This window comes from Micromys minutus (assembly GCF_963924665.1).
Source record: "Micromys minutus genome assembly, chromosome: 32".
Taxonomy (NCBI): domain Eukaryota; kingdom Metazoa; phylum Chordata; class Mammalia; order Rodentia; family Muridae; genus Micromys; species Micromys minutus.
Window position 1 is genome coordinate 17,752,727 of NC_137967.1, and position 26,764 is coordinate 17,779,490.

General features: G+C 51.4%; 1 protein-coding gene across 1 annotated transcript; it reads left to right on the forward strand.

Annotated features, from left to right (window-relative positions):
* Positions 1-93: 93 nt before the first annotated feature.
* Positions 94-26,687, forward strand: BCKDHA (branched chain keto acid dehydrogenase E1 subunit alpha). Its single transcript, XM_080908511.1, has 9 exons — positions 94-216; positions 15,854-16,033; positions 16,126-16,212; positions 18,919-19,027; positions 23,395-23,556; positions 24,796-25,002; positions 25,161-25,302; positions 25,468-25,639; positions 26,171-26,687. The coding sequence occupies exons 1-9, from the start codon at positions 109-111 to the stop codon at positions 26,339-26,341; spliced, it is 1,338 nt and encodes a 445-aa protein (XP_080764637.1). The 5' UTR covers positions 94-108; the 3' UTR covers positions 26,342-26,687.
* The last annotated feature ends 77 nt before the right edge of the window (positions 26,688-26,764 follow it).

The window sequence follows — 26,764 nt, forward strand, 5'->3', positions numbered from 1 at the left end:
TGGAAGCAGATAGTATGTTGGCCTAGTGGAGCTACTATTTGAATAAGGCATGTAATAGGACAGCCGCAAGTCTACTGGGTGAGAAAGGAGGAGTGGTTACTAGCCAAGATGGCGGCGGCGATGTCTGCGGCCAAAATCTGGAGGCCGAGCCGTGGCCTGCGCCAAGCTGCCCTCCTGCTTTTGGGGCGACCTGGGGTTCGGGGCTTGGCTAGATCCGTGAGTAGCTGTGTCCCACAAGGTCTTTCTTGGGGGAGAAATGGAGACGTAACGGTTATTCTTACAGTGTGTAGGGGGCACCGCGGGCTGTGAAGGAAGAGCAAACTGAGAAAGAAAAGGACTGGGAAACTTTTTGAAGAGAAATTCAAGGGAAGATCCCGTTAGAGGAAAAGCAAGGCAGCTACTTGTGGGCTTCGATGGAAGGAGACGAGTCGGGGATGAGACGGGGGTTGAAAGGACAGATCAGATTTTCATAGGGTCCTACATTGCTTAAATTTCAATTGTAAAGGGAGCTGAGCAAGAAACTGGTTTGATTCCTATGTCCCTGATCAAAATTCAAGGCAAGGGACTTTGCCATGACTGTCATTTACATAAGGTGATCATAAAGGGAGACAAAGAGCGAGAAGTTTAACCCTTTGCCCCCGTTATTTTTTGAGACAGGGTCTCACCCTCTAGTCCGGGATGGCCTTTAGCTCACACAGGTATCGAACTGGATATAGACCTGCCCCAGTCTCCCAAGTCCTGGGATTACAGATACGAGCTACGGTGCTTAGCTGCCCACTTTTCTGGAAAACACTCGAGAAAACTCGGAATCCCTTTTGATCTATTGTTGATAAGGGCAGGATAACACCTTCAAATGCTGTTGTGGTCTAGCGATGTACCGCAGTACAGCATGTGCCACGTCCAGAATTTGGCTCCTAGCCCCGTGGTTTGTTTATCTGGATATGGCCACACATGTCTGTAATTTCAGCGCTTGGGAGGTAGAAGATGAGGAATTTGAGGCTAGAATGAGCTACGTGAGACCCTGTCTCAAAAAAAAAAAAAGATTTAAAAAATGATTGACTTATTTTTATTTCATGTGCATTGTTTGGTCTGCATGAAGGTGTTGGATCCCGTAGAACTTCGTTTAAATACAGATAGCTTTGGGCTGCTAATGGGTGCTGCGGATTGAACCCAGTTTCTCTAGAAGAATGGCCAGTGCTTTTAGTCACTGAACCATCTCCCAAGCCCCCCAAAAAAAGATTAAAAAAAAAATGTCTAGGACCTGGTGTGGAGATGTATGCTTTTGATTTCAGGCAGAGGCAGGCGGATCTCTGTTGAGTTCCAGGCCAGTCAGCTACGTTGTGAGATTCTGTCTTTATTTATGTATGTATGTATTCACCTCACACCATGATGTCAGCCCCCTCTCCTCCCAGTCCCCCTTACAGATCCTCCATTCCCTTTCTTCCCTCTCCTTTGAAAAGGAAGAGCTCCTCTCACCTCCCCAGCATATCGGGTCCCTTCAGTACCATGCACCAAGGCTAGACAAGGTGGTTCCGCCAGGAGAAAGGAATCCACAGGCAGGCGACAGGTTCATAGACAGCCCCCACTGTAGTTGTCGGGGGACCCACATGAAGACAATGCCACACAAGTGTGTGTGGGTCCAGGTCCAGCCTATTCTATTTTAGCTGGTGGTTCAGTCTCTGAGAGCCCCCAAGGGTCCAGGCTAATTGATTCTGTGGTCTTCCCGTGGAGGCCCCATCCTCCTCCGGGGCTCCCCAGTCCTTCCCCCAGCTTTTCCACAAGACTCCCCAGGCTCCCTCTAGTGTTTGGCTGGGGGTCTCTGAATCTGTTTCCATCTGCTGCTGGGTTGAGCTTCTCAGAGGACAGTTACACTAGGCTCCTGCCTGCAAATATTAACAGCATCAGGAATTGGTTCCTACCTGTGGGATGGGTCCCAACCTGGACCAGTCATTGGTCAGTCACTCCCTCTGTGCTCCATCCACATTTCTGCATATCTTGCAAGCTGAACACATTTTGGATCAAAGATTTTGTGGGTGGGTCCCTCCACTGGGAGTCTTGCCTGGGGACAGGTAATGTACTTGAGGTGTCTTAGACCCCACCACTAGGATTCCTCCCCCCCACTCCCACCCCGAACTCTGGCACATCATAGAGACAACTCAACCCTTACCCACCCCCACCGATGATTTCCCCTGTTCTCTCTGCACCTGATCCCCCTGTCTTGTTCTCCTCTGTGAATTACAGGCCAGCCTGGTCTATGTAGAGTTTCAGGATAGCCAGAGCTATATAGTGAGACCGTCTCTTACAAAAGAAAGATTTTTGTTGGTAACGCCTGGTTAGAGGGTTTTGATGTAAATTTCCAGTGGAAACAGGTCTGGTTAAGTGGCTGGGGTCTAGAGCTGGGCCACATGATTTGCCTCTCTGCTCTGCCACGTTCCAGTTGTGTAGCCTTGGGCAAGGAACTTCACCTGGTGCCTCTCCATACACCGCCAGTAGTGGGCACTTCATAGGGCTGTTGTGGAAATACCAGCTTGTCAGCAGTACAAATTGGACCCAGTATAAAAGCCAATGGGAATGTCTGCCTTATGTTAGTGGTGAGGACCGAGACCACAGAGATTGGGAGAGGAAAGGGGTGACCTGGGGGCGGGAACTGGATTGGCAATGCCCTGGCGAAGCAGCTCAGTCTTTAATGAGGCTGTGTTTGCTCTTGTGTATTTCATAGGGCAGACAAGATAGGTAGAAGCTCTGGGTAGGGAGAGAAGGGGACAGGCAGAGGTGAGCAGGATGAGGAAGGCTGTCAGTGGAAGCAAGCAAATACAGAAGGGTTGCTGGAGCTGTGGGGGTGGGGCAGGCTCCTGCCTGTGTGCTGTTCTCTCTCTCTCTCTCTCTCTCTCTCTCTCTCAGGCTCCTGCCTGTGTGCTGTTCTCTCTCTCTCTCTCTCTTTTTTTTTTTTTTTTTTTTTTTTTTTGGCAGTCAGGTTCTTCACAGCTGATTTCAGTCCCTGAATTCATTGGCTGAGCTTTAAGCACGAGTGAGGTAACTCTAGGGAAAGGTCATTGCGACTGATTAAATCTGTTTTCCTGCTGGCTCAGTCTTCTGTTGTCCCCGAATTTCTTTACTTATTCCTTATTCGAGAGGTCTTTTAAAAGAACAGCAGGAGCGAGCCTTCTGTAGCTTTCATTAGTTTGTATATTTAACATTTTCCATCACCTCCCCCTTTTTGGCAGTGTCTTGTGTAGCCCAGGCTGGCCTCCCAGCTCGCTATAAAGCTGAGGATGGCCATGAACCCCTGCTCTTCCTGCCTTCGTGTCAGGGTTGGGATTAGAATTGTGCACCTCCATGACTGCTTTTTTCCCATTAAGTTATTTATGTATTCACTTTTTTATTCCACTCTCTGCCCCCCTTCTCCCAGTGCCCCTCCCACAGCTCCTCCTCCCATTCCCCCACCACACCTGCTTCTACATGGTGATGGGGATTGAACTCAGGACTTACACATGCCAGGCAAGCCCTCTACCTACTGAGCTACATCCTCAGCCTCTTCTCTCTTCCTCCCTTCCTTCTTGCTGGGGGTGGGTCTTAGAACCCCTGGCTCTCCTGCCTCCGTGTCTCAGATGCTGGTGTTTTTGGCATTTGTTGTCATACCATGTTTCATATTCTGCTTTTGATATTATTATTTTTGCGTTGGGTCTTTCTGAGACAGGGTTTCTCTGTAAACTTGACTGGAACTTGCTCTGTAGACCACACTAGCCTCAGACTCACAGAGATCTGCCTGCCTCTGACTCCCAAGCTGGGACTAACGGCTTATACCAACACACCCAGTTCTGGCTTTAAAATGTTTTTATTTGTCAATCTTTCTATACAGTATACTTTGATCACATTTCACTTTGCTTCCTGTACCTGTTTTTCTTTCACTACGTCTCTAATTTTAGAAGCTGCTATTTTGTTTTAAGACCAATTTTTAAAAAAAGACTTATTTATTCAGTTTATTTATATGAGTGCACTGTCGCTGTCTTCAGACACACCAGAAGAGGGCATCAGATCCCATTACAGATGGCTGTGAGCCACCATGTGGTTGCTGGGAATTGAACTCAGTACCTCTGAAAGAGCAGTCAGTGCTCTTAACCACTGAGCCATCTCTCCAGCCCCCTAAGACCAACTCTTGAGGTGCAGTCTGCCTCACCTAGGATTTTGTGGCCCAGGCTCATACTCAGGATCCTCCTGTCTCTGCTCCTCCTGCCTCAGTCTTTAGAGGACTTGGATGGTAGGCATGGGCTGCTGTGCCCACCCCATTACCTTCTGAGTGGTGGCAGCAGACTTGGGCTTTTAGACCCACGGTTATTTAACAGCATTCCAAGACGGTGTTGATGTCTTACATTTCTGCTGTCCAGTCCAGTAGCACTAGCCATATGTGACTAGTTCACCTTTAGCACTGTGGAGCTTGTTCTTTTTGAGACAAAAAAAGGTTGTCCTATGTGTTTGGGTTGATCCCGGACTGGTGGTCCTCCAGGCTTAGCTCTTAAGTGCTGGAATTACAGGCATGTGCCTGTACTCAGTTTGAAGGCTTACTGTTGTTTTCACTTTTATTTATTCTTTAAACATTTTATACTTGTATACAGTATATTTTGATGAAATCCTCTCTACCCTCCCCACTTCCAGTTATGCCTAGGATCATCACATCTCTTGAGACTCTGTGCCCTCTTAGACCTTTTGTTTGTGTATTTGTTGAGACAGGGTGTATCTACAGTACCAGAGCTGTCCCAGAACTCACTATGTGGACCAGGCAGGCCTTGTACTCACAGTGATTCACCTGCCTCTGTCTTCTGAGTACTGGTGAGTCCAGTTAATGTTGCCCATACACGAATGAGTGTACACTCATCCACTGGGGCATGGGACCTAAAGAAAAATGGCGCTTCCTTACCATGCAGCTAGCAACTGCTAATAGACCTTTAGCCAGGAATGGGCACCTCTCTAAACCTTGCTGGAACTTTTAACTTGCAGATCGTTTATAAGTGACCACGACTGCTATGAATATGTTTGCAATAGCTGTGTCACCAGGACCCAGATTCTGCAACAGCTCCTCCCATCCTGCACTGTTCCTCCCATCCTGCAGCAGCTCCTCCCATCCTGCAGCAGCTCCTCCTATCCTGTAGCAGCTCCTCCCATCCTGCAGCAGCTCCTCCCATCCTGCACTGCTCCTCCCATCCTGCAGCAGCTCCTCCCATCCTGCACTGCTCCTCCCCATCCTGCAACAGCTCCTCCCATCCTGCAGCAGCTCCTCCCATCCTGCACTGCTCCTCCCCATCCTGCACTGCTCCTCCCATCCTGCAGCAGCTCCTCCCATCCTGCACTGCTCCTCCCATCCTGCAGCAGCTCCTCCCATCCTGCACTGCTCCTCCCATCCTGCAGCACCTCCTCTCATCCTGCAGTTCTTACCTTCTTTCTGGCTGGTCTTTCGCAGTGCTTCCTGACCTTTGGATATTAATGTCTCATTTACAGTTGAGCACTTACAGTCACTTATTCTGAGCACAGAGCAGTAATGTGTCTGCATTAACCACTACCCCACTTCAATAAGAAGCTTCTCGGGTCAAGGTTGGGAGAATCACAAATCTATAACACAAATGGTATAAACATTAATATTTAGAAGACAGTTTGATAACATGACCACTTAGAAAATAGCATCAGTAGGTTCTCTAGTTCCTATGGCTTCCTGGGTTATAGTATCAGGTATAGATTCCTTCCTACGGAGCAGGACTTGTATTCAATCAAGAGAACAGCCGGTTGCTACATAAACAGTCTGTCACAGATGTGCTCCAGTAGGTACACCTCTCATGGCAGGTTGGTATTGCATCATGTAGAGGTCCAAGACTGGGTAAACTGATGTCTTTTCTCTCCTAGTTGTCTTCACAGCATCTTCTAGCATAATGAAAGAACCTTTATCCTCTGTTGGTGGGGATGTAAACTGGTGCAACCACTCTGACCATGAGTCCTGAGGGTTCTTAAAACTAGAAGCTGATGTACCACATGAACTGGCTGTATTGCTTCTGAGCATGTATCTAACAGATCTGTGTCTTCTTATAGAGACCCTTGCACACCCTTGTTCATTGCTGCTCCATTCACAGTAGCTAGGAAATGGGATCAACTTAGATGATGTTAATTGACAAATGGATACTGAAAATGTGATATTATGTGTAATATATATGTGTACATGTATATACATATATGTGTGTACATGTATATACATATGTATCTGTACATATATATGTATATATATGTACACACACACACACACACGGCATATGTACACACAAATACGCACACGATGGAGTGAGTATTACTAAAGTGTAAAGAAAACTGAAACCATGAAATTTGCAGGTAAACAGATAGAGCTGGAAAAACATACACCAAGTAAGGTCACCCAGGCCACAAAAGATAAACATTGTACATTCTCCCATCCAAGTACTAACCAGGCCCGACCCTGCTTAACTTCCAAGGTCAGATGAGATCGGGCATGTTCAGCGTGAACATTGTAGATTCCCATAGAGGTTCTGGCTTCAGATATTTCATGTTCTGTACAGTAGAAGCTAGGAAGGTCAAAGGCCATTAGCAGGTAGTGAGGAGCAGATGCATCTAGGGAAGGGGAACCTGGGGGCCAAAGGGCTCAAGCAGATAATGCTGCAGCAGAGATGGGGAACTGAGGGGCCCAACAATGGTAAACAAAGTGAAGTGTGCACGGGGAAGCTACGGGTCGGTAGGTAGAACATACATGCTATGAAGGAACAGGGGGAAGATACTGGGAGCTGAAGGGTTAAGTTGAAATGAGGACAGGAAGTGGGGAGAAGAGGTAGGGGTGGGTTAACCAAAACTAAGAATGTTTGAAGAAGTGTTATGAAGCCTCATTAGGGCGCAGGAGAGATGGCTCAGTAGGTAAGAGCACTGTCTGCTCTTCTGAAGGACCCGGGTTCAACTCCCAGCTCTCACAACGGTCTGTAACTCCACTTCCAGGGGGTCTGACACCAATGCACATAAAATTAAATAAATGAGGCCCCATTAGTTTAGCAAGCTAATTAACCTTCTTTTCTTAAAATGAAAGTTCAAACAGAAGTACTCATATTAGTAACATTCTTGTTCCCAGGAGACGGGGTATTGAATAACAGTCTGGTGCCAGGCTTGGCTCTTAGTGGTCAGGCAGGCCCCGGAGGCACCCACAACACAGGCTCTTGCTGTTTTCAAACGCCCTGCATAGCCTGTGATGGCTTCAAAACTGGTGGCATTCCGACTCAGCTTCCCGACTGGTGGGATTGCAGGCATGAGCCGCCATCCTTGGCTGGAAGGTGCAGTTTTATCCGGATGGGGATGAGGAGCTGAGGGCTTGGGGGAAGGGTGTGGAGGTTGCACAGCCGTGTCTTGGTTAGGGTGGATGACTAGGGCCAGAGGGTGAGGAAAAGAGACAGGGCAGCCCCTCCTCTCGGCACCCCTCACTGAACACTGGCCCTGGGGTGTTTGCTGGATCTGCATTTGCCCTCTTCCCCTGCTGCTATAGCAAATATCTTTGCTGCTCAGGGCTAAGAAGAGGAAGGAAACTCACTGTGGGAGCCTGGCCTGGGGTGGTGACTGTAAATCTTGTAGGCACACATGCAGGCCCGCAAAAATTAAATAAAGAAAGAAAGGAAAAAAAGAAAACAAACCTCTCAGACTACTCCCTCTGCTCTGTGGTAGAACGCATCAGCACTGCGTCAGCTGCGTACCACAGTGCAGGCTTACTAACTCCAATGTTCAGGAAGCAGAGGCTGGAGGATTGCAGGGAGCTCAAGGTCAGCCAGGGCTGCGTGGCAAGACTCTGCAGGGGAAAAAAAGAACGAAAGGAAGAAAGGAAAAAACAATTCACCCTTAAGGCCACTGAAATGGCTCAGAGAGTAAGGCAGCCACCATCAAGCCAGGAGCCTTGGGCTGTCTCCAGGACCCACGTGAAGAGAGAGAAGCAACGCCCACAAGTTATCTCACTCCCACACGCACGTGCACACACATTAAATAAAAGTGTAGTTTAAAAAATTAAAAATGCTCAGTGGTTAGGTCTGCTCTTCCAGAGGACCCGGGTTCATTTCCTGGCACCCACATGGCAGCTCACAGCTGTCTGGAGCACCAGCTCCAGGGGAGTTTATCCTCACACAGACATATATGCAGACAGAACACCAGCACATAAAATAAACATAAATCACAAAAAAAGTAAGAACTTAAAAAACCAGATCTGCCCTCTGTAGCATTCTGACCCTCATCTGGCAGAGCAGAGGTGCCAAGGCGCTGGAGCAAGGCTGGCTCCAGCCAGGTTTCTGCTCCTCATCGTAATGGTCCTGGTTAGTGCTCTGAAGGCTCTCTAGACGATGCCAAGAGGAGATGGTTCTGATTTCTCTCCTGTTACGTTTAACCTTTGCCTGGAGGCTAAATGTAGCCAAAGATGGTATGGATGCAGCCCCCATGGAATTATAAACCTAGCTGAAACATGAGATTATGTTTTTCTGTTTGTGTGTCTGTGTGTGTATGTTTTGCTCACTGTGGCGAAGTTTTAGCTAAGTATAAAACTTGGAGATAACGGCATTGTGTTGCAATCTTAAACAGTTGGACGCCCCTGAGGGTGTTGGCTGATGTCTTAGGGAATCTGGTGTGGGTTTTGCATATTATGAAACACTTTGTGGCTGACAGTTTCAGCACACAAAGTGCTAGCACACTGTTATTAAAAACGGGGAAACTGAGGTTTAGTGATGGGAAGTCTGAGCACAGTGGCCCGGACTCCACAGCTCAGTCCCTTCCAGCTGCCAAGAAGAAATGCTCAGCTCAGGCACTTCAGCCCCCTGTTGCTCAGCCCCCTGACCTGTCCACAGCTTCTGTCCAGGACATTTGCCCCTGGTGGGCTGTGCTAGATTCAGAAGAGCTTGGCTCAGGTCGGCACCACCCCTCCCCTACACTTCATCCACACTGGCCACTTCTTTGTTTTTGAGACTGCATCCCAGGGTGCAGTTCTTGGTTGGCCCCTAATGCCCCTGCCTCTGCTTCCCGAGAGCTGATACTAAAGGTGTGCACCACAGCACTCATGTATTTTGTTTTGAAATGCAATAGTGTTGACCTAACAAAAAACCTTTTTTGAGGTGGAAGTGGCATGAGCGTGCCACTGTGGTGGTCCCAGAGGTCAAATGACCACACTTCAGTCCGTCAGACTTGGTGGCAAGTGCCTTTACCAGGTGAGCCATCTCTCTGGCTTTTCTTTTTATAAAGGCAGGGTCTCTAGCGGCCTAGGTTGGCCTTGAACTTATCTTCCTGTCTCCCCTCTGTCGTGTACCGGCATGCCTTAGTTTCTGTTCCGTTTCAGTGTCCGGGAGAACCGTGGACTGGAGGATGCTGGGCAAGGGCGCCACAGCCGAGCTCTCCCTCCCTCCCTACCCTGGGCAAAGGCAAGGCTTTGTCCCATGGGGCACAAGTGTCCTAGTCACCCAGCAGCTTGGTTTTACAGACAGTGCACGGAGCAAGCGGTCTGTTCACACTAGTTTTCTTGTGGATGGAGGGGCAGAAGCAGTGGAGAAGCGGCTGACTGGCGGGCACCACCAGCTTGTTTGGCTGCTAGTTCCTGAGAGCAGTTTGGAACTGTACCCTTTCGGTTTCCTTGTGCAAAACCAAAGAAATACTTCCCTTAGATAGTGCTGGCAAGGGTTATAGAGAGATTTTTTTTTTTTTTTTTTTTTTGCTTGGGATTTGAGACAAGATCCCATGTGGGTAACCCTGAAAACTCTGTAGCTGGGATCAGCTGTGAACTCCTCGAGCCTCGTACCTTCCCCTCCAAGTACTGGCCTGTCACATCCAGCTAGAGTATGTAGATTGTGTTGTTTCCCCAGGGTCTTGCTATGTAGACCAGGCTGGCCTGGAACTTGATGCAGTCCTCCTGACCCTCTTTCAGAGTGTGGGCTAAAGGTATGCTCTAACATGCCTGTTTCCAAGTGCACACGGGTGTGGGCGTGGAGGGTGTGTGTGTGTGTGTGTGTCCCAGGTGATTTGCAAGCTGCCTGAGCTTTCAGGGAATGGAACTCGGTTCTTCTGGAAGAGCAGCAAGAGCTCTTCACTTCTGGGGTATCTCTCTAGTCCCAAGAGAACAGCCCTTAGGGGGCATTCACTGTATTCTGAGCATTAAGTCAGGGTTTTAGAAATGGCAGCCACAGCTTTTTTCCAGGGACACTAACTGGCTTCATGTTGACTTGATTCAGGAAAAGAGTGAAATGCTCTCTTGGGCTTCACACCTGCAGCACCCAGAGCCTGAGGAGTTGGAAGCCACTGGGTCCCTGAGGGAGCCAGACTGCTTTCCAACCTGAGCGGCCACCCTCAAGCGAGCTACGGCTCTCTGCGGCCTTGGGGGCGGGGCGTGCCTCAGGGCTCAAGGCTCAGCAGGTGTGGATCTTTTTGGCTCCCTTCCCCGGAGAGAATGTAAGCAGGTCCTCCCCAAATGACAGACGAGCTCTGAACCCTACCTTCTTTGCTCAGACAGCCCCTGCACATGCCAGTCTTACCACTGTCAGCTGCGTGGCTTAGGACAAGATGTTTAGCCCTTCTGAGCCTCAAGTACCACCTGTGTTTGATGCAGGTACCCCGCAAGGAGGCTGTGGGGGTTCAGCGAGCAGATTCCGCTTCGTGCGGTGTGGCACCTGTGTTTATAGTTTGTTTTCTGTCTCTTGAGGCTTATTTTATCTCCATGTGTGTATGTGTACATTGTGTGGGTGTCTGTGAGGACTGGAGGAGAGTGCTGGGATCCCCTGAAGCTGGAGTTACAGACAGTTGTGAGTCGACTCACACGCCAGGAACCCACGCCCGAGCCATTGCCCCAGCCCCTTGGTCGGCTCCGTGGCCCTGCATTAGTCATTTAGTTTCCAGTGACCCCGGGCGCCAGGCCTACAGCCTGTTTCTGTTTGTTTGGTCTGGTTTGGCTTTGTTCTGTTTTGAGGGTCTTGTCTTATATCCCGGGGTAGCCTTGCACTTGGAGTTCTGCTTCAGCTTCCCGATGCTGGCCTGACATGCCTGCGTAACTCCACTGAGCTCTGGAGTCTTTGTTCTTCCTCATGCCCGACATACTCCGTCACCCTCGCCTCTCCAGGCCTGCCCAGCAGTCTCACTCAACTCCCCTCTTCAGGGAACTTTCCTGTCACTCCATGGAGCGGTCAGTGACACTTCCTACAAGGCATCAGTGTTGGATTATCCCCCAGCCCACAAGGCAGGTCTCGTGTCTTTCAGGGCTGTGGGCTCAGGGCAGTAGGTTCCTGTCTGGTATCCTGTGTTGGACAGAGGCAGGCCTGGGATTGGAGCCAGGCAGGTCCGGTGTAGCTGAGGTGACACCTGCCTCTCTAGTCTCAGCATCTGTTACCCATGCTCCTGGGCGAGCGCTCATCCGGCCTCTCAGGGTAAAATGCCTTCATCTGCCTGATTGACCGGAGCAGTCTTCCAGCACACCTGTTAGTGGCTCATGATTGCCATACACCCCTTCCGTGTCAGGCACTGGGCTGAATCATGTGTACATGTCAGCTCATGCCATGCTCATGACAGCCCATGTACACCAGGAGAAAGTGAGGCTCCGGGAGTCATCTTACAGCTTCTGCCCGTGCTGTTAACTGAGGCGCCTAAGGGAGTGGTTGTGCAGATACCTCTGCGCCCAGCTTCTGTTGGGGTTCTTCAGGCTTCAGGGCTTTGGGGCAGTGTTGTCATCCTATCCTATGTCACTGGCCAGCGTATCCACCTCCAGGAAGAGGCAGAAGAGAAATATGGTCATTAGATGTGGTCATATCCCTTCCCCGTAGGATTTGGAGGGGGGTCTCTGTAGCCCTGACTGTCCTGGAACTCACTCTGTAGAGCAGACTGACTTTGAACTCAGAGATCCGTCTGCCTCTGCCTCGCAAGCATTGGGATTAAAGTGCTTCACCACTGCTTGGCCTCTATGGTATTTTACCGCCCATCCCATTATCCAGCACTCTCGTTACTGCCAGTTTTAGAACTCACTGAATTGGCACAGTGACTTTATGGGGGCAAAGACAGCCCTCCTACCTACAAGGTTGGAAAGGGGATTGGAAAACATGGTCTGGGCCTGCCCCAGTACACCTGGGTGTCAGAATGGTTGCATCAGGTCCCCTGACAGTGTGTCCTACTTGGACACCTCAGCTCATTCTCATCCTGGGACTCATCACTCCCCGGCTATCCCTTTAGCTCTCCTCTGCCTCTTCCTGTTTCTCTCTGAAGATTGCAAGGGCAAAGTCTGGAATCGGTTTCTAATTTAGGGGGTACCGGTTCTTCTCTCCCATCTCCCCAGGTGCCTATCATTTCTGATTTTCCTACTTTCTTTCCTTTCTGTCTTTCAGTGGGGTTGACCAGGTGTCAGTATGTGGGTCAGGCTGGCCTTGAACTCATTATCCTCTTGCTTCAGCCTCCTGAGTGGGAGCCTCAGTTAGGGATTCTGTTGCAGTGAAGAGACACCATGAAGGTCACCACCATGCCCCTCTCTTACTGCTTCTCAAGCACATAATCATGCTCAGGTTCACGTGACCCCGTATAAATCACCCTGGACACTTGGCACACAAACTTCTGCAGCTTTTTAGACATGAGAAAATGTGAAGTGTTTTCAGAAGCCACACTGTGAGCTCAGGAAGTGGAGCCCAAGTCCTCTTGACTGCAGAGTCACTGAACTGAGGCAACTGCTCAACCCAGCCCAACGCCTCCCCTGTCTGTGGCCTGTGTGGGAGACAGACAGGGAACAAAGGCTCCTTCCAGGTCTGTCTCAGGTCCTGCTGTGCCTGGAGTTCAGGTCGAGGAGAGGTTGCTTGCTTCCTTCTTGCATGAACAGGATGAGTCTGCCAGAGGGGTGCCAGCCTGAACCTGCCCTGCCTGGGGAGCGATAATTTCCTCACAGCCACAAATGCCAATAGTCATGTGCTGGGAACTTGCTGCCCGCTGGAGCCTCTGCGCCTTGCCCGATGCAATTAAGAGAAGGGAGGGGACACACGTGAGAGCTAGTTTGTGGGAACCCACTGTTTCTGTGGCTCCCCTAGAAGTGAAGCCACAGCTGCTGACCTGAGAGGAAGGCTGGCTGCGGTGAGGAGAGAAGACGCAGATGTGTGGGAGTGGACAGCCTGTGGCAGTTGGGGTTTGGGGTGCAGGGTCTGAATTATAGCCCTGCCAGGTTGGAAGCCCATTTGTGACGAGTGTTTTTAGGTTTGTGGCCTGGTGCAAGCTGGTTTACCTCCCTAAGCCTCTTAGCTCATCTGTTTCGTAGCAGTGCATATAGTCGTCACTGGTGCCCCAAGGAAGCCCAGCCTGGCACCCAGCCATTCAGTCCCCTCCTGAGTATGCAGGCTTCTCTGATGCTGCCTTACAAGGCTCTCTTACTCCTGTCAGGAGTGGAGTGGCAAATGACCCAGAAAGGTTTAATTAGCAACAAGCCAGGGTTGTTGGAAGGTTGACCTGTCTCTCCCTTCAGCCATCCTTCTCCTTGCCCTGAGGTCGAGTGGTCTCTGGGATCTCATTAAGGGAAGACAGTGTGGCTGATCATGTGGGTCTGCAACAGGTGGGCACCTCTGTTTCTCAGAGTAGCCCTTCCCCTCCCCCAGAAGCTGCTCGTGCCCTACCTCCTATGGACATGGGTGGGGGAAGGCCCTCCAGGAAGTCTGAAGACACACTCAAAGCTTCCGTGTTGATTACAGAAGTCTAGTCTGGTTTTTGTTGTGGTCAGCTTTTTCTGGCGAGTGGCCTTTTCCTGGAACTTGGCACTAGGTACAGCAGGCTTGGGAAGGCTGGGAGATTTGTTCGTTCCTAGATAACTTCTGTGTGCAGTCCAACTATTTGATTTGTCTTTTTGTGTTTTGTTTTTCATTTTTAGACAGTCATCCGTAGCCCAGGCTGTCTCAGTCTGGTGATATCCCTGCCTTCTACCTTCCAGGCAAGGACCACCACTCTAAATCAAAGCCAGTGATTCATGCATGCCAAGCGAGCATTTTATCTTTTGAGCCACATTCCTACCTCTTTTCTTTTTTAAAGACAGGGTCTCGTGTTGCCCAGGCTGGCCTTGAACTTGCTATGTAGCCAAACTCTTTTGACTGAACTCTCCATTCACTGCCAAGCCCCACTTCATTGTTCTTCTTATTATTTAAAGACTTGTTTTGTTTATTTAATGTACATGAGCACACTGTAGCTGTCTTCAGACACCAGAAGAGGCCATCAGATCCCATTACAGATGGTTGTGAGCCACCGTGTGGTTGCTGGGATTTGAACTCAGGACCTCAGTCAGTGCTCTTAACCGCTGAGCCATCTCTCCAGCCCCTCTTTTTTTTTTTTTTTTTTAAATGATCTTAGATTGAAGCTTATACTGGCCTTGAACTTGTGACATCCTCTTCCCCTAGCACCAGCCCCTCCAGTACAGGGATTATGAGTGTAGCCTAGCTTTTTGTTTTGTGTCCATGGTAGGATTTTCTATATCCCAGAATCTGCCATCATTCTGCCTCCATTTTCTGAGTGCTGTGTGCATAGCTCTGTGTTCCGTTCTGTATAAAAGCTAGAGCATGCAGGAGCAGAGAGAAACTTCTGGAAACCACGTCTTCATGGAGAGGACCATATGCCGCTTTTGATCTGAGAGGTTCGATGTCCCTACAGGACTGACTCCTGGCTACTTGGAGCCCTGCTTTTGGGCTTTGCATACTCTGTCCCCTGTCTGCAGCGCTTCCTCCTTGGCTACTTATTACTCTATGGGACTCAATTTTCATGTCACCTCCTCAGAGGAGCCCTGGTGTTGTCCTCATGGCTGTGGGTGATGACAGTCGCCCTCCCTCCCTCTTGGCTACAAGTTAGGGCTGTGGTTCCTAAATCCTGCACAGAGCTGGGGTTAAGTGAGTGCCCAGGTGTTTGTCGCATGGGTCATTTTGGCTTTGGCATAGGTGCTGCCCCGGCAGGGAGAAGGCACTGGTTCATTTAATACGCTTTGCCAGGTGAGAGAAGGGAAGGACGAGGTGTGTAGAATAATCCCAGTCCCCCAGATGCTAAGGCAGGAGGGTCATGAGTTGAGTGGCTAGCCTGGGCTATGTAGGAGAGACTTGCCCCCAAATGACTTCTAGTCGCCCTTTGGGGCATTGTCTAAGCATGTCTTTCGTGTATATTTTTTACTTTAGTATTTTTAGTTTCTGAGACAGGGTTTCTTAATGTAGCCTTGGCTGTCCTGGAAGTCTGTGTAAACCAGGCTGGCCTTGAACTCAGAGAGATCCACTTACCTCTGCCTTCCAAATGCTGGAATCAAAGGGATGCTCTACCACAGCATCTTTAAAGCTCACCTCAAATGGACTTTTTTAGGGTGGCTCTCTGTGCAGCTTCGGATGACCTTGAACTCCTGGTGTTCTGCCTGTGCCTCCCAGAGGATAAGATTGTGGGCTTGTACTCTTGTGCCCAAACAACCTTCACATTTCCATGAACTATTTTTTGTTCTTAGGGCAGGGGAAGAAATCTCTTTGTTATGCCACCCATTAAGAGATTGGTCCTCATCATCAGACAGTGGTGGCACGTGCCTTTAATCCCAGCACTTGGGAGTCAGAGGCAGGCAGATCTCTAATTTCTAGGCCAGCCTGGCCTACAGAGTGAGTTCCAGGACAGCCAGAGCTACACAGAGAAACCCAGTCTATAAAACAAAACTGGGTGTGGAGAGGATAGGACTTCAAGGCTAGCCTCAGATAAGAAGCAAGATCGAGGCTAACCTGGGCTTTTGAGCTCCTTACCCACCATAATGTCGGCCACCAAGGTTGAGCCAGATGAAGCTCCAGCTGCTTCTGATAGAGTACTCTTTGCCTCTCTTCCCCAGCACCCCAGCAGGCAGCAGCAACAGTTCCCGTCCCTGGACGACAAGCCCCAGTTCCCAGGGGCCTCTGCAGAGTTTGTAGACAAGCTTGAGTTCATCCAACCCAATGTCATCTCCGGCATCCCCATCTACCGTGTCATGGACCGCCAGGGCCAGATCATCAACCCCAGTGAAGATCCCCACGTGAGGCTGCTCCCCTCCCAGGCTCCCCATGCCCAGGCCTCCTGCCTGATTCCTCCAGTCTCAACTTTCCCCATCTGTCTGCCTCCATGCAGCTGCCCCAGGAGGAGGTCCTGAAGTTATACAGGAGCATGACGCTGCTCAACACCATGGACCGCATTCTCTATGAGTCCCAGCGGCAGGTATGTGGGGACAGGTGGGAGTAGGGTGGGGTCACCCTGGTTCCTACCTGTGGTTGCATACAAGGAATGCACCAAGGAGGGGATTGGTATGGACATCCTTTTGGTGATGTCGTGAGAGTTTGGGGGTTCTGATGGAGCACTGGAAGAATGTGGGAAGGGTTTCATCCAAGTATACTAGAAATACCTGCCATGCTCACAGCAGAGCAGAGTTGCAGAAGTGCCAGTCATAGACATGACCTTAGGTGGGACAGTTTTCTTGTCTTTGTCTTGGTTTCCACAATATTTGACAGCTGGATACACAACTCAGTTTTAGAGTGCTTGCCTAGTCCTGGCTTCTGTCACTGGCTGTATAAATAAATAGACAAATCCCTTAAAAAACCAGGCATGATGATACATGCCTGTAATTCCAGTGCTTGGGAGGCTGAGGCAGTGGGATAGCCTTGAGTTCCAGGCTAGCCTAAACTACAAAGTGAAACTCTGTCTCAAAGCTCCCCTCACCCCAGCCCAATAAATCAGCGATTGGGAGCTGGTGTTCTAACCACCTTGTAGTGTTGGGATGGGACTCATGCTATCAAGACAGAAGGAGTTTACCTAATGTGCAGAACAGCCCATGTGCCTGAGGATTTATGCTTGGGCAAGAGTGACAGACTACCCCACGCCAAAGGAACACTTGAGAAACAAAGTCCAAAAGCAGCACTCAGCAGGTGACTAGTCTGTTCTCCTGGATAAAAGAAGTCGGTGGAATAGGGAGCCTGGAACTCATCCAGTAGCAGCTGAGTGTCAGTGGCTGTCCAGTCTCCCGGTGCCACTCATTGTATTGTGCTAGAAGATTAATCCACTCTAAACACACACACACACACACACACACACACACACACACACACACACACGGCCTTATATTTTAATATGCCTTAAACAACTCAATGTCCCGGACCCAAGCCTGCAGACCATCCTTGACTCTTCCATGTCCCACACTTCTAAAGCTTGGACCTCCACCTTCTCCTGTGTCCTTTCCCAGGAATCCTAGCAGTCCTGCTTCTGACTCTCTGCCCAGCCATTGGCCACCAGCAACTTTATTTACTAATCAGAGCCAGCTGGGGGCAGGGACCCTCAGCGTTTTACATGCAGACATGTGGATTCCCCTATGATTTTGAAATCCAGATAACATAATGCAAGCATTAAACAGAATCCACTACGCCGTTGCTGTGCCGTGCAGTGCCTTTCTTCATGGTCTGCTTATGAGTCTCATGATCCAGGTGGCTGCTGGTGGGAGGCCGAACACGGCCCGTCTCTGCTCTTCCCCAACTCGTGCATCCATAGAGCTAGCTTTCTTGGGGAGTCCCCGAGTGCCATCTGTCAGTGTTCATCAGCCCTTCCTAGTTGCTACTTGTCCTTTCTTCTGGGCAGCTCCTGTGTGTGGCAGAATGGGTGCTCTGGTAACAGGAGGCAGGGAGGACCCAGAGAGGACAGGCTCTGCCACTAGCCCAAGGTTGGGGTGCATCTCAGGCCCATCCACATACTAACTGAACTTGACAGCCCTGCAGGCCCTCTGTACCCAGTACACGCCCACCTACTTGGCACCAGAAAGTCAATTAAGTTTTAATTGGCTCCCCACTTACAGAAAAGCCCTTCCTCATCACTTTCCCAGGCTGCTGGGAAGGCAGGTTCCAGGAGCATTGCTGAGCTCCACAGAGGTGGGCGGTCCTGAGGGGCAGCTTAGGGAGAGCTCTTCCATCATGATCTTGGGTGATCTGGATCTCATCACTCACCAGGGGTTCCCCAGCTCTTTAGCCAGATTTTCATCTTGGCGTCCTAGACTCATTGGCATCATCTCTGCTCATACCCCACAGTGGACAGCCTGTCCAGACTTGACCTGTGTGCCTTCCTCTACCCTCCTCTAGCCATTTCTCGGTGCTGGGCATTGGCAGCCACTCTTCTCACCGACCCTGGCATCCCATGTCTCACTGCTGTCTCCCTGCCGGCCTTCTCTCTGTTTCGCGATGTTCCCTTAGGAGTTGGTTGGCAACTACAGCACTGTTGGGTACCCACCCGTCCCTCTGCTTTGTCCTTTATGGCAGATTGGCCCTTGCTCTGCACACAGGATGGCTGCCACAGGTTCAGGCATCCTGGCTCTTGAGTGAGGCAGGAAGGAGATAGGGGTGGTGCCAGCAAGAGTCTTCTTTATTCAGAAAAGCAAATTGCATTAAAGCCTGGGGCTAAAACGTCCCTGACCAACCACCTCTGGCTGGCAGGGGAAGTTAGGAAGTCCAGTGATTTTCCAGGCCCAGGGACAGAGAGGCCAAGCGGGTCTTGGATGGTCACTCTGAGCCATTAACTCAGCTTTTGAGGACTCATCCACCTGTCCCTCTCTCTGTGTCCCAAGCTCCCAGACCAGGCCACCGGTCCCTCTCTCCTGGCACTGTAGTCTCTCCTGTTTGCCATCCCTTCCCCGCAGAGCCACCAGAGGGATTCCAAGACCCAGGCATGGCTGCAGCACCCCTACAAAGTGACCTGAAGCAAAGTCCAGATGCCCCTCTCTCCCCTTACCTCATTTGACCTCATGGCCCTTTAGCCTGTGTCTTCCCTTGTTCTTTGGTCTAGGCCTTCCACCCACCTTGCCTTTGCCCAGTGCAGCAGGCTTTCCCCATACCGGCTGTACCTGGACTGCCTTCACCAAGCCTGGGCCTCTGGCCCCTTTACCCCTAGGGCCGGATCTCCTTCTACATGACCAACTATGGTGAGGAGGGAACACACGTGGGGAGTGCTGCTGCCCTGGAGCGCACGGACCTGGTGTTCGGCCAGTACCGGGAGGCAGGTATGTGTGTTGGTAGTTCGCTCTTGGGTCTCCATTGAGCCCCACAGCACGGTGCTGTGAAGGCCTCCAGAGCCCAAGAAGCAGCATTGACAGCAGGGCAGGTGAGGCTGTGACGAGGCAGGTCTCTCCCAGAGCTACAAAACATGGGGTGGCACCTCTTGCAAAGAAGGTTGGCTCACAGCCTTCTCTAAGACACCACCTTCTCATCTCCAAGGTGGCAATTAGGAGGCACCTGCACTGAATGGCTGCTAGAAGGACCCTGGGGATCAGGCCTGGCTGAGGGCATGGCATGCTCTGGGGATACCTATTTACCCAGGGCAGGGCACTTGTGGACTCTCCTGAGGTCATATGTTCCCCAGGAAGCAGAAGCTGTGGGAAGGTCCTAAGCACAGTGTGGATCTCTTTTTTTGGAAAGGGAGATGGATATGGAGAAAAGCAGGGAGCAGAGAATAAGGCAAGAACATCTTTAAGAGCTGAGGACATGTTCTGGCAGCATAGCACCTAACTAGTATCTATCTATCTATCTATCTATCTATCTATCTATCTATCTATCTATCTATCTATCTACCTACCTACCTACCTACCTACCTATCTATCTACCTACCTACCTACCTACCTACCTACCTGTCTGCCTGCCTGCCTGCCTGCCTGTCTGTCTGTCTGTCTGTCTGTCTATCAGTGAGGGCCGTGTGAGAGGCCTACTGAGCTGGAAGATGTGTTTGTTTGGGGTCCAGAAAAGAAGGCTCCCCTCACAGTACCTGCCAGGCAGATCCTGAGCCTTGTTAGGCCTGCCACGTCTTAGCCAAGTTGCTTGGTCATGCTGTCCTCTACAAGGAGGTGGTAGCCCCAGCTGGCTGCTGAAAAGTCATGGGAAGTTGGCATAAGGCTAGCACAGGGCTGAGCACTTGGAGTTAGAGGTCCTTGTCATTGGAACCTTTCCCAGGGACCATTTTCAGAAGTGGGGTTGGTTAGTATGACTGTCCAGAGGCCTCCTTGGATAAGCTGGGCATCCAGTCTACAGCTGGACCAGCTCCTGACCCCTCTTGTACTGGGTTGGGACAGTCTGTGACCGTTGAGGCTTGGCATCATCAGCAAGGAAAGCCAGGTTTCCAAGGCACTGGGGACCCGTAAGCTCCTGTCTGTGTGGAGGCAACAGTACAGGGAGAACAGAGGCCACCCATCCCCTGCTTCACGCTGGGAGGTGGAGAAGCCTGGAACGATGGCTTGCAGTCCCGGTCCTCAGGGAGCCGAGGCAGGAAGGCATAGCAAGAATCTGTCCTTAAAAACAGCAAACCCAGAAAACGAGCCACTGTGGCGTGAGGAGATGAGAGGTGGCTCCTGCTGGTTTCTGGAGGCCAAGTCTCCGACTGCTGCAAAGCTCTCTGTCTTGTCCCCTTGCTGCAGAGTGTGGCACTTTGCCAAGGCTGGCCTGGTTTGGGTGGCTTGTGGAGGTCCCTGTCCCAGCCAGTGAGGCAGTTGTCCTTGTTAACTGTGAAAGCCAGGTGATCAGCAGGGAGAATGAGGTCCTGGGATCCAGGCCATCTGCCTCCCAAAGAGCAGGGCTAGTGAGTCCTCTTTACTAAAGTCTGACCCAGTAACAGCCCTCTCTGTCACTCTGGCTGCCTTCCCATGACCATATTGGCCATTCCCAACTGGGGTGGTGACAGGGAGCGGTGTTTGTTCAGGCCTGTGAAGCAGCAGCAGGTGCTGAGGCAAAGCAGTGATCCCCAAGGGACCTGCAGCTTCCTGGTGCAGGTTAGATCTGCCTGGGTGCTGTCCACAGCCAAAGCTGTCAGACTTGTTTATGTTTGATGGTGCTGGAGCTGGAGCCCAGGGCTTCATACCTACGAGGCAGGCACTTTACCATGGAGCCCCACCCCAGCCTGGGACTGTGTGTGTGTGTGTGTGTGTGTTAGCACCTTCTTCCTGCTCCTTTGTGGTATATACAAAGTCCAGGCCTGCTGGGTATGGTGGTGCACACCTTTAATCCCAGCAGCTGGGAGGCAGAGGCAGCAGATCTCTTTGAAGTCAGCCTGATCTTAGTGAGTTTCAGGACAACCAGGACTACTGAGTGGGACCTGTCTTAGACAAGCTGTTTATCATGTGACCCTGTTGCCTTGTTTGTTGTTATTGTTTTGAGACAAGGTCTCACCATGTAGAGCCATGGCTGGTCTGGAACTACCTCTGTAGATCAGGCTGGTCTTGAACTCACAGAGATCTACCTGCCTCTGCCTCCCAAGTGCTGGTGAGCCACCCCAGCTTCATTAACTTTTCATACGAAGAATGACTCTGCTGTAAAGGATTGGGAACAGTCAGTGCCAGACAGCTGCTTCAGAGTGAGCTCATGCTCTGGGAGACACAGGGGCCGTGAAGATGCTTCTGTGTGAGTTCAGGCTCTGCGGGACTTAGGACATCATGACCCACAGTGTTTCCCCAAGGCTGTGCATTGTGACCCCTTTCAGTGATGTCGAGAGAGTCTCAGCTTGTCCTGAAAAAATCACAGACCCATCCAGTCCTCTGACTTGTACATAGATGCAAGTCGCCTTTGATGGTGATCTGACATCAATCTAGCAGAGCTTTTCCCCTCATTAATTAATTAGTTAATTAACTTTATATGCCAATATTAGCCTCCCCCTCTCCTCTCATTCCCTCCCTTTCACAATCTCTTCCTCCCCTCCCCTTCATCTCTGAGAAGGGGGAGGTCGCCCCAGGGTATCACCCCACCCTGGCATATCAAGTCACTTCCGGACTAAGCACATCCTCTCTCACTGAGGCCAGACAAGACAGCCCAGTGAACAGGATTCACAGACAGACAACAGATCCAGGTCAGCCCCGACGCTAGTTGTTGGGGGACCTGCTCGAAGACCAGGATGCACATATGCAACATGTGTGCAGGTTAGTTGTCTCTGTTGGTCTTCTTGTGGAGTCCCTGTCCCCTTCATGTCCCTCAGTCTTTCCCGCAGCTCTTCCCCAAGACTCTCTGAGCTCCATCTAATGTTTGGCTGTGGGTGTCTTCATCTGTTTCAGTCAGCTGCTGGGTAGAGTCTCTCAGATGGCAGCCATACTGTGCTCCTGTCTGCAAACATAGCACCATTAATAGTTTCAGGGATTGGTTCTTGCCCAAGGGATGCATCTCAATTTGGGCATTTGTTGGCCATGTCCTCTGTTCCATCTTTGTCCCTACACATCTTGTATGCATGGTACATTTTGGGCCAGGCTTTGTGGGTGGGTTAGTGTCCTTATCCGTCCACTGGGAGTTCACCACATCCATATCCCCTACTGCTAGGAAACTCAGCTAGAGTCACCCACATAGACTCCCTGGGGCCTCCTCCCCTCTGGCACAGGTCTCTGGCATGTTCTAGAGCCCCCCCCCCCGGGCTTTTATTCAAAGAAAGGTTTTATTTCCATGAATAGATATGGCCTTTCCTGTCAGTACAGGAGGAGGTGTATGAGTTCAAGACACAAATCTCACAATCTCTTATGGTGAAAAAAGCCTTGGGCTGGGGCTGTTTCAGTGGTAGAATATTTGCTGGCATGCCTGCCTGAGGTCCTGGGTTCCATGTCTAGCACTATGAAAAAGAAGGAAAGGGGGGTGTTGACAGCCCCCAAGGGAAGGAGAGCCACGTTCCCTCAGTGTTGTGGCCCATGGGCCATTGGATGGCTCCCTGTGTCTGTGAGCAGCACAGGGGCAGGCACATAGGGACCAGGCTGGCCTTAAACTCTCTGAGATCTTCCTGTCTCTGACGCCTAAGTACCGGGATTAAAGGCTTGAGCCACCATGCCTGGCCCATGAGTTCTTAAGAAAAGAGAAAGAAAAGAAAACAACATGAAGTCTGAAGGAGAATGGAGGGTGTTCTCAAAAGATTTGGAGGTAGGGATCAGGGCATGGGCATGGCCTAAACATCTCATGTTCATGGATGAAATTACCAAGTAATTTCTGAAAAGCCACATATAGAGTGATGGTTTGATGGATCTTCTTTTGAAGGCAGAAACCAGATTTTTATAAAGACCTTGCCTGCCATTTTCTGTGCAGGACAGCCCTGTCATGTGCAGAGTTCAGTTATACCTCTTCAAAGATGGCGCTACCATAAACCACTTACCCCTTGCTGAGAGTTACCAAGAAGGATTATCTGGGCCAAACATAAATCTCTCCTAGGTCATATCTGTGGGACCTGCCTGACTTTATGATCCCCAGAGTTTGCCTGCCTTCTGCAGTCTGGTGCTTTATCTTTTAATTCAAGACATCATCTTGCTATGTAGCTTGCAATCCTCCTGCCTTAGCTTCCACAGTGGTGGGGAGGAAGGGCTGGCTCTGGTTGTCCCGCAGGGTGGCTGACGCCCCTCCCACCACACTGCTTATCCCGCAGGTGTGCTCATGTACCGGGACTACCCGCTGGAGCTGTTTATGGCCCAGTGCTATGGCAACGTGAATGACCCCGGCAAGGGACGCCAGATGCCCGTGCACTACGGCTGCAAGGAGCGCCACTTTGTCACCATTTCCTCTCCACTGGCCACACAGATTCCTCAGGGTGAGGACATGTACTTTGAACCTCATGCATGCAGTACCTGTGGCATAGCTCTGGGTGGGCCCGGGCCGCCAGCCTGCTAGTTGAGTAGTGCCATTAGAGCCTGGCCTGGGTACAGGGACCTCTCAGAGGAAGCTCTGTGGTGTTCCACCTCATTAGGCAGCCTTGGGTCATGATGACCATACGGAACTTCCCAGACTCCTCCTGCCCAAACCAGCATGGCCAGGCATTGTGTCTTTGCCACACTCAAGACTGCCTAATGACACTGTCAGTGGCTGTGAGGTAAGGCCAACATGTATTATTATTTCTGTTACAAAGAACAGGAAATTGAAGCTGAAGAAGGAAGTGACTTACTAGGGGCTTGTGGTAGGGAGAAGGGCCGGAACTCACTCATGGGAATGTGTGACTGCAGAGATCTCATTCTACCCTGCCCTGGATAGCCTTGTCCTCAGAGCTAAGTGGACTCCTGAGAGCTGGGGTGCCTGAGGCTCCCGCATACTACAAAGAGTGCCAGGATGTCGGGCCTGCGCCCACACAGCACACAGACCAAGGAGTGGCTCTCTTGTGGCCTCCTGGGCCCAGAATCTGCTGGGAGGCATGTGGCCTGTGTGTCTGCAGACCTCTGGTCATTACAGTGCACCAGAGTCCCTTATTCAGCAGATGTGTGCAATGGCCACCATATGCCAGGTGTCACCCTGGGCTTCTGAACAAGAGACAAATGTCAGCCCGGTTGATACTGATGTGGCTTCGGGGGAGCAGCAGGGAAGAGTGTGGAGAAACAGCACCTGGAGTGCTTCGTACAGGTGACAGGAAAGGCAGCGCAGAGCCATGTCTGGTGGGCAGTAGCAGAGGCATCATGGGTAGAAGGTAGACAGGAAGTAGTGTGGAAGGGAGCCGTGAGGGCACCTTGAGGCAACTATGCTTAGTTATGCCTAGACCAGGGAACTAAGGGTGGGGAGGCTGAGCAGGTGGGGCCTAGTGGCTGTTCCTATTGTAGGGACTTTGGCCTGAGAGCCCAGAATGAGGAAGGAGTGTGCCATGTTTACACTGTAAGAGTCCCCTGGCTGTCCCATGAATGACATATTAAGATTCAGTGGGCTACTCAGTAACTAGAATATGAGGTACTTGGTGGGTTGACCCTGGTGTGCGTGTGCATGTGTGTGTGTGACAGAGAGATGGAGGGAGGGGACGGGGGTGGGGGCTTATTCCTACTCACACCCTCTTATCCATATTCCCATGCAGCGGTAGGGGCAGCCTATGCTGCCAAGCGGGCCAATGCCAACCGGATTGTGATCTGTTACTTTGGTGAGGGAGCAGCCAGTGAAGGGGATGCCCACGCCGGTTTTAACTTTTCTGCCACCCTGGAGTGTCCCATCATCTTCTTCTGCCGGAACAATGGCTATGCCATCTCCACACCAACCTCTGAGCAGTACCGTGGGGATGGCATAGGTAAGGACCCTCCTCTCGCGGCTCTTTCTGTTCTCTCCCCGACGGTGTCTGAGGAGGTCACAGGAGGCAGTGAACAGAGAACACCCTTCACAGCACACACTCTCCTTCCCCTTTCTTGTCCCTGAGGCCTGACTGGCATCATCCTCTCTGTCCTGCAGCGGCTCGGGGCCCTGGGTATGGCATCATGTCAATCCGTGTGGATGGCAACGACGTGTTTGCGGTGTACAATGCCACTAAGGAAGCCCGACGGCGGGCTGTGGCTGAGAACCAGCCCTTCCTCATCGAGGCCATGACCTACAGGTGCCTGTCTCCCTTCCATTCCTGGAGCTCACAGCTCTGACAAGCTGCAGCACCCCCCAGACATGACCTTGTCACCCCATTTGCACTCGCTTGTGCCACATCACTCTTGTGTCCTTTTCTGATACTCCCCCTCCTCAGCTGATCCACATTTCATCCCCTGAGCAGGATTGGGCACCACAGCACCAGTGACGACAGCTCAGCATACCGTTCAGTGGACGAGGTCAATTACTGGGACAAGCAGGACCACCCAATCTCGAGGCTGAGGCAGTACCTGCTGAACCAGGGCTGGTGGGATGAGGAACAGGAGAAGGCCTGGCGGAAGCAGTCACGAAAGAAGGTGAGGGCCCACTGGAGCCCCAGGGTGTGCTCTGCTGGCTTCTGCACTGGGAGAACTCCAGAACAGGAGTACAGGACCTGGGTGTTCACACTGACCTGGGTAAGCCTTGTCCCCAGGTGTGGCCCCTGGAGCCAAGCTGCCTGGACCATATGGCCTCAATAACTCTTCTCAGTGGGACCCAGGGCAAGTCATCTCTAACTTTCTGAGTATCTACTTCATAACTCAGTCCGTGTGAAATGGAGTGCCCCACCTGGGCTGTGGCTGGAGCTAATGTCATCCTCTGTGGGGTTAGGACAGGCCTGGTCTGGCCTCAGGCTACACCATGGCCACAAGCTCCATCATTCTGAGGAGTCCTTTCCCTTCTCAGCAACCTGCCCTTCTCCTGTTCCCTCCAGGCCAGAACTGGGGATCTGGAATGTTCGATAACAACAACATTGAGGCCTCAAAGGGGCGAGGCTGGAGCGTGGGTCATGGTTGGGAGAGGGCAGGGTGAAGGGGGACAGCCACTTCTGACTCCCTTGTGTCTCCCAGGTGATGGAGGCCTTTGAACAGGCTGAGCGGAAGCCAAAGCCAAACCCAAGCCTCCTCTTCTCGGATGTGTACCAGGAGATGCCCACCCAGCTCCGTAGGCAACAGGAGTCACTGGCACGGCACCTGCAGACATACGGGGAGCACTATCCCCTGGACCACTTTGACAAGTGAGGCCCCAGCCACCACGAGGCGGTCCTGCTCTGAGTGGAGCTGAGGTGCAGGCGGGATGCTGCTCCCTCTGCTAGTCAGCGCTGCTAACACTGAGCAGCCAGGGTGGCCTTCCAGCCTGTCACGGGGTGACTCCTACTCCCGTTCCTGCTCCCCCAGGCCACTTCACTAGGGAACCATGTTTGCAGCCATTGCTGTGGCTCCATCACTCCCTTCACCTGTTACAGTGCCTTTTAGGGGTGGGGAGGGACCAGGGCCAGGGAAGACCCTCTGGGCAGGGTGGCCCTGGATTTGCCCAGGGAAATAGCTGATTGGCAGAGTAAGTAAACCACAGCTCTGCCTTTGCTTCCTCTGGTCTCTGTTTCCTCAGGTTCGGGGTCTGGGGTGTGCGTGTGGAGAGAAGGAGAAAGCCCAGCATGGCTGATT

What these genes read in the sequence shown, in the direction of transcription:
- BCKDHA (XM_080908511.1), top strand. Translation starts at nt 109, where the DNA reads ATGGCGGCGGCGATGTCTGCGGCCAAAATCTGGAGGCCGAGCCGTGGC. An exon ending in GTACCGTGGGGATGGCATAG is followed by an intron (nt 25,003 to 25,160) that starts GTAAGGACCCTC and finishes TCTGTCCTGCAG; the next exon opens with CGGCTCGGGGCCCTGGGTAT. An exon ending in ATCGAGGCCATGACCTACAG is followed by an intron (nt 25,303 to 25,467) that starts GTGCCTGTCTCC and finishes TCCCCTGAGCAG; the next exon opens with GATTGGGCACCACAGCACCA.